The sequence below is a fragment of the Sinocyclocheilus anshuiensis genome, unplaced genomic scaffold (genome assembly GCF_001515605.1).
Source record: "Sinocyclocheilus anshuiensis isolate Anshui unplaced genomic scaffold, SAMN03320099.WGS_v1.1 scaffold1891, whole genome shotgun sequence".
NCBI lineage: Eukaryota > Metazoa > Chordata > Actinopteri > Cypriniformes > Cyprinidae > Sinocyclocheilus > Sinocyclocheilus anshuiensis.
This window is the reverse complement of record NW_015549560.1, coordinates 152,423-163,502: the sequence shown is the minus strand read 5'-3', so window position 1 is coordinate 163,502 and position 11,080 is coordinate 152,423. Positions and strand designations below refer to the sequence as shown.

At 35.9% G+C, this 11,080-nt stretch overlaps 1 protein-coding gene across 1 annotated transcript in view; it reads right to left on the bottom strand.

Annotated features, from left to right (window-relative positions):
- Positions 1 to 1,637: 1,637 nt before the first annotated feature.
- Positions 1,638 to 11,080, bottom strand: part of LOC107657152 (adenylyltransferase and sulfurtransferase MOCS3-like) — an 18,962-nt gene continuing 9,519 nt past the window's right edge. The window contains exons 7-13 of the mRNA XM_016445180.1: positions 10,894 to 11,002; positions 10,344 to 10,406; positions 10,062 to 10,225; positions 7,477 to 7,524; positions 6,827 to 6,923; positions 2,669 to 2,776; positions 1,638 to 1,858 (exon numbers count right to left, since the gene is read on the bottom strand). Of these exons, the coding sequence (XP_016300666.1) occupies positions 1,701 to 1,858; positions 2,669 to 2,776; positions 6,827 to 6,923; positions 7,477 to 7,524; positions 10,062 to 10,225; positions 10,344 to 10,406; positions 10,894 to 11,002 (747 nt within the window). The 3' untranslated portion in view covers positions 1,638 to 1,700. The remainder of the gene's footprint in view (positions 1,859 to 2,668; positions 2,777 to 6,826; positions 6,924 to 7,476; positions 7,525 to 10,061; positions 10,226 to 10,343; positions 10,407 to 10,893; positions 11,003 to 11,080) is intronic.

Here is an 11,080-nt window from a genome sequence, read left to right as displayed (position 1 = left end):
CAGCACTGATAATAAATCAGCATATTAGAATAATTTCTGAAGGATCATGTGACACTGAAGACTGGAGTAATGATGCTGAAAATTCAGCTTTGCATCACAGGAATAAATTAGATTAAATAGTGCTAAGCAGCGATTACATTTTTTTTTTCAAATTGTGATTAATCGCTTGATTGTCTGCGATTAATCGCATTGTTATGCACAAAATTCAATAATGCACTTTTTTCATTTAAAAGTACTGCTATATGAACAAAAGTGCAATAACATTTGGTTTGCAAACACTAAACAAATAAGGTGCTTTTTTTACAGCAGTATTGCTTTTACATAGTAGCAGTTAAAATATTTCTTGTAAATCTCAACTTAAACATTAATGTAATCAAATTAAATATAAAACAAGATATTTGCCACTGCCAGGGCATTAATGTTTTTATAGAAAATATTTGATAGTTTGTTATAGAAAAACAAGTTATGCTCAGAGTCCAGAGCCTCGATCATAACATTGTAACAGGCACCTTATGCCGAGTTCACACTGCACGATTTTAGACCGATTTTTCACTCGCCGACAGGTTTTGCGAAATCGCCGACAAATGCCCGAAATCTGAGGCAAATCGGTGCTCGTTCAGGCGAGTGACAATCACGCAGTGTGAATTATTATTTGGCATATAGTCACGCAGTGTGAAAACCACGGCGATCCGACGAGTTTGAAAACCGTGCAGTGTGAACTCGGCATTACAGACCAACACTATCGCGGGACCCAACGCAGCAGAGTGCGGCGCGGGACAACACTTGATGGGCGGGTAGAGACTCATGTGTGCGGGATGCGGAAGAATAATTAGCGTGTACTCACACTAGGCAATCTTAGCCGTACCCGAGCGCGTTTGACCCCCAAAGCACGGTTCGTTTGACTAGTGTGATGTGCGAGAGCGCTTCTCTGCTGTCTTCACGTGCTATCGGAAACTTACTATTTCCCACTTATGAAGTCGTGATTACGAGCATGTTGCATTCTTTTCTGTTAAAAATAATAGTGAACAGGCTTGTCAATGTTGATGCTTAGCCTAAATAATTTTATCAGGAACATCCATGTGAGCGCTCCTGCAGTCTTAGGCCCTCCCCAAATACTCTCATTGGTTGAGACACGTGATGACACCCATCCCACCCCTCCTGTGACCCATGGTTTGTCTGTTGTGTTACTCAGAGCCAGTGAGCAACGGACTTTACATAATAATAAAAAACTGCATTAATGCGCGATAAAATAATTGTCGGCGTTAATCAATTAATGCGTTAACACGATAGTAACGCGTTAACTTTCCCAGCCCTAATATTAAAATAGAAAAACGTTATTTTACATCATAATATTTCACAATATTAAATTTTTCCTGTATTTTTGATCAAATAAATGCAGCCTTGATGAGCATAAGAAACTCCTGTAAAAAAAACATTAAAAATCTATATGTATATTAATAGAATCTTAGCATGAAATTAAAGGTGCAGATACTACTAGAATTATTTTAAATGGAGAAATCAGTCTGATTATATTACACACGTTAAAATATACTTTAAAACAACAAAAAGGCAGGGAAGTGATGAAGTGTCATAATTCATCCCAATAACAGCATCAATTAAATTACAGTACATAGGCCGTATAAAATAATTTCAACTTTATTGCTTTCATTCATGAAATTAATACAGATGAATAATGACTGTCAATACTGAGGAAAAGTGGGATCTATCCTCTTAGCCCAGGCCATCAATCCTCCGATGACATCCTTCACAGCGATCTGCTCGATTTCTTGTCCAGACATTTTCTCCAGCAGCTGAACCGCCTTCTGGGAGTCATTGCCAAGTTTGCAAACCACAAACACTACAAGACAATAAAGGTAAACATAAAGACAAAGTAAGTTTATTCACTCCAGTCATACTGCAATTTAAAAGAAGATTATTTTCCCAAATAAAGCACACTATGTTGGAATAATTAATTCAGTCTGGAATAACTAAGATTTGTTTAATTTTTCTGAAAGAAATCTCTCACCAAGGTTGCATTTATTTGATCAAAAATGCTGCAACCATGAAAACATTTCATATTTATGTGGACACCGTGACACACTACCATTCAAAAGTTTTGGGTAAGATTTAAGAAAAATATATAACACTTTGGGCATATTGAATGAGCTCAAACAGATCTCATTAAAAACAATAATCTAAAAATTCAAGACTCCAAAAATACTTGATTATTCAATATTGGGCCAGCTTTTTCTCAAGACTAAGCCATTTCTGTGTTGGAAAATAACTGCTTAGAAACTCCATCATCACCACCTCATCATCCATCCAAGAAAAGCAAGGTAGCTGGCAACACTGTTCTCCAAATGCTTAATTAGCTTGAGAAAACTCAGGTTAGGCCTCCTCTGTGCTCAGAATACTCAACACGTCTAATGAGGGCTGGCTGGCTGTGGGCATCTGGCATACAGACAAGCGCTTACTGTGTATAAAGATAGTATCACTTAAGATGTACAGCTCTACACAGTCAGTTTTCAGATCTGCTCAGTGGATGAACTTATTTTTCAGCACCATGTTTGTTTGAGCAAAAATAACTGAGATGCAGGAGCATGGAGTGTTAAACACTGATCACAAAAAAATGGCATGTAACAAAAATGATTCTTAAAAGGGTTCTTACCTGGGACTTGAGATTTGTTGTCCATCTGTTGTTTATGGTCACTAATTGTATCTTTTAAAAGAGTGATGTGCTCAGCCTTTTTATTCTCTAGACTAGAAAGTGGAATGTCTGTCATGCAATGTAAGGAAATGAAACAGAAGGAATGAACTCGATTTTTACATTTTCTTAAGACAGGGTTGTCAAAACCGCTTTCAGGCTTTCTCTCACACTCTCACACCACCCAACTAAATGTCATATCAAATAATAAGACAACATAAAATAAATCACTAAATCTGCTCAGGACTTGGTGGTTGGAGTAGTCTGAAGCAGAAAGATTCTTCACCAATCAAATTTCTTCCAGCACTTCATAAGGTAAATACTGTACTACTATTGTATACAGCAGGGGTTCTCAAACCTTTTGGCGCCAGGGACCCCACAGGGGAGAACATTTTCTCATAAACTCCCTCATAATTATAACAGTGATTAAGCATATACTTTGTACAATTTGTATCCTTAAATGCCACTGGAACTTACACTTAACTTTTTCTGGATTCAGGTGTCAGCCCCCACCCCACACACACACACTTTAATTTTTAATGGTTAACTTAAACAGTAGTAATCAAAAAGCACATCTAATTGAAATCATAAAACTATACAATTTAACAACAATTTATTTAAAGTTTAAAAATTATATATTTTAAGGTCATATGATGTTTTATGTTTTTCTCAAATTCAGTTTTATTGTTCCCAATTATAATAATTTTTTTTTTTTTTTTTACTGTTTTCCTGATTTAATTTTAATGGTTTAATTTTAATAATCAAAAAGCATGTCTAATCAATTGAATTCATAAAACTAACAACTTAATTATTATTATTATTATTATTTACAATAATAGAGCCCTATGAATTATTATTTATTTTTAAGAAATTCTGTGTTGTCATTTTAATTTTTCTGTATTTATAAGTTAATACAAATTTATTATCAGAAACGGTGGTAATCAAATGAAGGCATAAAACATTAACAACGGAATCTTTTCAAATGTAATCAAATAAAAGCTTACTTTACTTTTAGGCAAATAAAGTGCTGCACATCAGATGTTTAGTGTTACAATTAAAACATGGATTTGATTATTCCTTACAAAAATGAAGTTTTCATAATTTTTTTATTATTATTATTACTTTGGGAAGTACACTCTACTGTACAATAGTAATATATTAGAGCAGCTCTCATGTGGACCACATATTTAAATAGCATTGTTTTTTTCTGCTTTAATATTCACAAACACTAATCCATATCGCAATTTCATTAAGTGTACAGCAATACCAAATTCCGTGACATTCCTTGTTCCATGTCTTTCCGTATCTTTATTACTGGAATCCACAAATAAGTCCACATTTTCTGCATCGCAGAAATCATAGGGCCCTAAAATGATTTCGCAGCCCCCCAGCTATGGGTTGCAGACCCCACTTTGAGAACCTTTGGTATAGAGTACCAGACAAAAAAACACGGTGAAATACCAGCAGCAGTGAGAACAGTGTTTGTGCCCCACAAATTCAACACCTGCCAAGTGGGTAAAAGTTTTATTTGCAGGATGACTGTAGTGAGTTTTTCACACAAAAAAAAAAGAGGACACTGGCAGCCGGACTAGTGGAGGAGCTTTTATCCTTTTAATGGTAAATCTAAAATAAAATTGTTAACATTAATGCATTATTAATCATTACTCTAAGCATATATATACTACTTACACAACTTGTTAAATGTTAAAAATGTCTTATTATATGCAGAAATGAACATGAACTTCTATTTATAAATGTATAAAATGAGCAATGTTCGCTGTCAGTTCATGATACAGTACCGCATTAATTAACAGTAACAAGTCTTATTGTAAAATTATTACCGTATTGACCCGAATATAAGACGATGTTTTTTTCTTGGAAATACATCTGAAAAAACGTGGTCGTCTTATATTCAGGGTCTAGACTTTGACATGTCAATAATACACCCACAACAATAGGTGGCGCCAAATACGCATAAAACGAGTGTGCCGTGAAATACGTAATGTAATGCGTGTTGTAAAGATCGCGAGTAAAAACAAAAGAAAAAGAAAACCTTACAGCTGCATGAGTCGTGACTGTCATGTTAGCCTGATGGGACCAAACTCCCTTTGTGATTTTAAAACGTAAGACAGTACCCAGATTTGAAGACTACAGTAAGATTTAACTTCTACTGTTAATAAGATTTTGGTAGGCTACTATTAGATGGATAGCCTAAATGTCCTAATTCAGATGGGCTACCCGTTTTTTTTTTTTTTAATGGTATATCAAAAAGTGTTTATTTTTTAAATGTGATTGTTGGTACATTTTACCCGTTTTTACCATACTCATCATGTTCATCAGCAACTGCATTCAATGTAAGATTATGTAAGGTCATTAACTGAAAGAAAGATGTATTCACAACGCGGTTTACTTGATGGTCAAAATGGATTTCAGAATCATAAATAACCATGTAAATTGTTTGACAATAGTCCATGGCTTTCAACCACACCTTTCTCAAGCTGTTTGTTACCAAATACAATAAACTTCAAACTCCAAACATAATAATCTTCATTTAATTGTAGGAAATTATTTGCAATGTAACACCTGCCTAAAAAATGTACTGCTTAAAAATTGACCCCAGGGGCAGCATGTATAGAGAAAACAAAGTTGGACCAAGAATTGATCCCTGTGGGATTCCCCAGGAAGTAGTTGCAGATGCAGAAACATGGTTTCCAATTTTAACAGAGCATGTCCTGTCCTGCAGATAAGAAGAAAACCACTTAAGGGCTACACCACTGATCCCAATATAATCTCGAAGACGATCTATTAAAACTACATGATCTATAGTATCACAGGCTGGCTGCGCTCAAATCTAAAATCATTAAGGCAACACCTTTCCCCAGAGTCAATACTTAAAATATAATTGGCAACCTTTAAAGGGGTCATATGATGCGATTTCAAATTTTCCTTTCGGACACGGCATCAACAGTATGTGAGGGGCGTAACATTTCCGTCTCACGCTTGAGGTATTCGGCCAATCACAACGCATTGGATAGCTGGCCAATCACAGCACACCTCGCTTTTTCAGACCGATGAGCTTTGTAAAAATCGACGCAATTTAAATGCAATATAATGTCTTTCAACTGGGCTAAGGAAGCCAATCTGAAATTACTCAAAAAATTAGAAAAATTCCTTAAATCGGCAACAACATTCCCTGCAGGCAAAATATTTGACAGAATAGTATCATTCTTACCAATAAAAAAACTTTTTAAAAACTCTCATACAAATCCTTGGACAGAGTATAAAAAACATAAGCTCCGGGGAGAAAGTGACAAACGCGGAAGCACAGAGAAGAAAGCAAAAGTGTCAGAGGATTTCGATATAATGCAAGAGGAGAATGAGTTTTTTGCCCAGCCATATTTGTTTGAACTGGAGTATACCGACCAGGAACTCTGCGAGATAGAGGAGGCTGCAGCAGCGGCGGCACAAACTACAGATGTAGTTCACCTGGTTTCCCTGTGCTGTAAACTAAACTTGGTTCTCGCGAGACTACACTCTTCTCCCCGGAGCTTACGATGCGCCTTCCACTACGCCTACGTCATACGCTCGAACGCCTTGTCGTGAACACGCCTGCTTGAGCAACCGGAAGCTGGAGATTACAGTTTACACATTTTTAAAAATCAATATTTTTCTTACACTAACGCATCGTTTCGCTTCAGAAGGCCTTTATTAACACCCCGGAGCCATGTGGAGTACTTTTATGATGGATGGATGCACTTTTTTCGGCTTCAAAAACAGAGGCACCATTCACTTCATTATACAGCTTGGAAGAGCCAGGACAATTTTTAATATAACTCCGACTGGACTCGTCTGAAAGAGGAATGTCAGATACGCCTAGGATGCGCTGAGTAAACCATAGCCTAATTTTCATTTTTGGGTGAACTATCCCTTTAAGCCACTTATGCACGGCATATAGACAAACCCGCCTAAGATTCTGAGTAACATAATTTAACCATGGTTGTTTCTTCAATTTTTGACTTCTCCTTTTAAAGTTCATCTTCAAGTTTAGATCATCTTATGTATATTTTAATATTGCAAATGTCTAATAATAAATTGTTAAATGGAGACCATGGGAAAGGATACTGATTGAGGTTGGCAGATGGCAAATGTCCACCTCTACTTTGGGTCGAACATCAATGAGGAGATGAGGGGTTGAACTGTCTAAAATGGCTTTATACTCTAAGAATACTTTTCCCATCAACATGTCAAAATGCACAACACCGCTGTACGCTGCGTGAAAGATGCTTGCACACTCTGACGTAAACAAGCACGGACCAGAAGCACATGGCGGATCATGTGCAGGGCCATGTAGTTTTGGATTTTGTTTTCCCTTAATAATAAAAACCTTCATTTAAAAACTGCATGTTGTGTTCACTTGTGTTATCTTTTACTAATATTTAAATTTGTTTGATGATCTGAAACATTAAAGTGTGACAAACATGCAAAAAAATAAGAAATCAGGAAGGGGGCCAACACTTTTTCACACCACTGTATATATATATATACACATATACATATATCATTTAAGGAAGGAAAGTACACAGAAGTGCAAGGTGACAGATCAGACCTGCTTTATATAACGAGCAGCTGCACATTTCCACAATGCTAAGTAATTAACTGGCTAACACAGTGCGGTTCTGCTAAAGATATAATCTAAACTACCAAATGGAAATTTAAACACCCCTTATTACATTCCTCTGCCTGCCCAGAATTATGACAAACAACAGTGTTACCTGCACAGAGACTCTCTGTTCTTTGGTTAGAAGAATCAGTCTTCGACACTGGAAATGAAATAAAGCAGATACAAGAGAGAATAATCAGCACTGTTTTTCATTTCACAACGTTTAAACCTAAACCACCACACATAACTGCTTATGTAGCAAATTTTGAAGAAGGCCATGTCATGTGTGATCAGGTGCTCATCTTAGACTGTACTTCAAACCTTTTTTTGTGTGTGTTTTTGTTTATGATTTGATTTTCTACTTAATTGTGTTTGTCCTGGCCGCTATACGAATGCAAGGAATTTTCTTTTCTTAAGTTTAATACTTACACCACCATTCAAAAATTTGGGATCAGTAAACATTTAAAAATGTTTTTGAAAGCAGCCACACTCACCAAGGCTGATCACAAGGCTGATTTGATCAAAAATAGTCGAAATCAATAACATTGTGAAATACTATTACAATTTAAAATACCTAAAATAATTGTGTATTATTTTATTTTATATTATTTATACTATCGTTTAATTATTTTAAGCATTTACTTTAAAAAATACTTAATAAAATTAACAATTTAATACAATTAAATTTATAATGCTCACACTACCACTCAAAGCAGTTTGGGATCAGTAAGATTTCGGAAGAAGATTCTAATGTTCACCAAGGCTATATTTACTGGATAAAAAAATGCAGAGACATTGTGAAATATTTTTACACTTTAAAATAACTTTTCTATTGTCATATATTTGAAATAATAATTACTATTATTATTATTCAATATAATTAATAATAATGATGATGATGATTATTATTACTGTATTTTTAATCAGGAGTTCTGCATGTTTTATGAAGGTAAATTTAAGACTTCTTAAAGACCTTTTTAAGACCAAGTAAAGGAAATTTAAGCAATAAATTAAATGAAACAAAATGTCAATATGTTCTCTAGCGTAAATGTCAAACGAGAACACAATGAGTTGTTATTGTATTTCTTCCCTTCCGTGTCAGACAGTTCTCGACGCGCATTCACAAGAGTACCATGATGCATGCGTGTGCATTCCTCTGCTTGTAAACGCATGGTCGTGGTACTCTCGTGAATGGCTGTGGAGACTGACACGGAGGAGAAGAAATTATTGAATAAAGTCATTATTTTTGTTCTTTGCGCACAAAAAATATTCTCCTTGCTTCTTAAAATTATGGTGGAACCACTGATGTCACATGGACTATTTTAAAGATGGCCTTACAACCTTTCTGGGCCTTGAACGTGTCAGTTGCGTTGCTGTCTATGCAGGGTCAGAAATAGAGCCGGACCGATATATTGTTTTGCCGATATTATCGGCCGATAGTGTAAATTACATCGCTAATGTCATAGAATAGCACATTGTAACGCAGTGTTACAACGTGCCCCATCTGCGCAACTGGAATTTAAAACTGGTTAGTGTCTTCTGCTAGTAATCAAAGCATTAAAAAAAACTATCTGAACTGATATGGAGATTAAAATAATAGCAGATTTGTCTCATTTTAAATGAATAATAAAAACTGAGAAAAAACATTTACTTAAGCCAGAATTTAAATGTTATAGTAAAATAAATATTCAAACCACGCGTGTTACAACTAACACCCCGTTACTTTGTGCATCGCACTCGTGCAAGTTTATTGTTAAATTGTTAAATGCCCTTACATATCTCTGTCACCATTATAGTAGAGTAGCACTTGTTGTTTGTCATTTCTCTGATCACAAATGCAGACAGGGTTTTATGTTTACGCGGCGCGATGCAACGTGTAAAAAGACAGTATAAGTCATTATAATCATTAATTATGTCCCCACTGGATGCCACAAATGCCTCGTTTGTAATGGGTTTTAATGTTTTTGTCTCATCGCTTCGGCCGGGACATGGCATCAACAGTATGTGAGGGGCGTAACATTTTCATCTCATGCTTGAGGTATTCGGCCAATCACAACGCATTGGATAGCTGGCCAATCACAGCACACCTCGCTTTTTCAGACCGATGAGCTTTGTAAAAATCGACGCGTTTCAAAAAGGCGGGGCATAGAGGAGAAATAATAATGTACAGTATGTGGAAAATAATTTGTTTTTTTTACTTTAAACCGCATAAACACATTTCATTACACCAAATACACAAAATAATGTTCTTTTTAGCAGCATCATATGACCCCTTTAATGCATCCTTGGTGAAAAAAAAAAAGTATCATTTAAAAAAAATAAATAAAACTAATGATTCCAAACCTTTGATCAGCACACTAGGTTTAGAGGTTTGTTCCAATCCAGTATAACCAATAGTAATGGCAATGCTTGCTTAACAAGCACCACTAAAACTCACAGCTGGAAATTTCCAACATAGTTCTAAAAAGTTATGTTCAGTGTGTGGTGCATGTGCCATTAATTGAATAAATGAATGTTTTTCAAAGCTTAAGAGTAGCATATGGTCACAATGAATGTAATGCACAACTCACACTCTACATAATAACTGAACTGTCTCACAGTGATGCCTTGTGGACATTTAACCACAGCTGATTACTTTGCATCTTTGACACATGCAGACGTGAATATAGGAAGTGGGAGTTTTCCTCATCCTCAGACCTTATCTGTAGCAGCGGAGCCACAGAACTGCTCGTAGTCCTGGAGCTCAGTCACCGTGGGCGTCTCTCCACATACCACACACTCAGCCTGCTTGGGCCGCAGCCGTATGGAGCGGAAACGCCCCTCCTGACCATCAAACATCAACAGCTGCTTCTCAAATGAGGCTGAACTGACCGGTTAAGGAGATATTTCATTATGTTATGCCTACAGTATGGTATTAGGTGTGTATAAAAAAGCCATAATTGTTTGAGTTTAGGGTGTCATTAAGAGCAAAAAGGATACATCTTTGACCAGATGCAATTTTCAGAACTTCCAATGCTTGAAGGCAACCTATTATTCCAGGCACTACACAATATCAAAACAAGTCACACTAAAGTCATACCCTCAATACAGAACCCTGCAACATTAAGATATAATTGCAAAATCAATGAATCATTACAGAATTCTAACAGAATTACATTTTTACATTACATTTTTAAAAATGAAATAACTTAATAAGAGTTATTCAGAGCTCTTTTGCCTTTGTCAAGATACTCCGCATACATCGTACAAAATTTTGTATAGAATTAAATGCAAAAAAGAAGACTAAGTGCTATTCATTACACAAACAGCATGGTGACATCATCAGTTTCCGTTGTCTAGCACACATTCTAACAAAGCAAGTCAATTTCAAACTTCATAAATTTTCTTAATTTAAACAATTTAAAAAACCAACAACAGATAGAATGCACAAAGTTTGAATAGAGTCTGGCTAAAAATTATGCAATAATTTAATAATTATATAATTATGCAACAAAATAATGCAATCGCAATTAAGCAGAGGAGGACTGACCTACTCCCAGAACCCCTCCATCAGAGCAGTTAGTGACGGTCTCAGGAGGAGGTGGTGCGGGGTACAAACACCTGTAACACGGCCCTCCTCTATAGTTGTACACTGTAAGCTACATGCCCAAAAAATAGAGAGAGAGAGAGAGAGAGAGAGAGAGAGAGAGAGAGAGAGAGAGAGAGAGAGAGAGAGA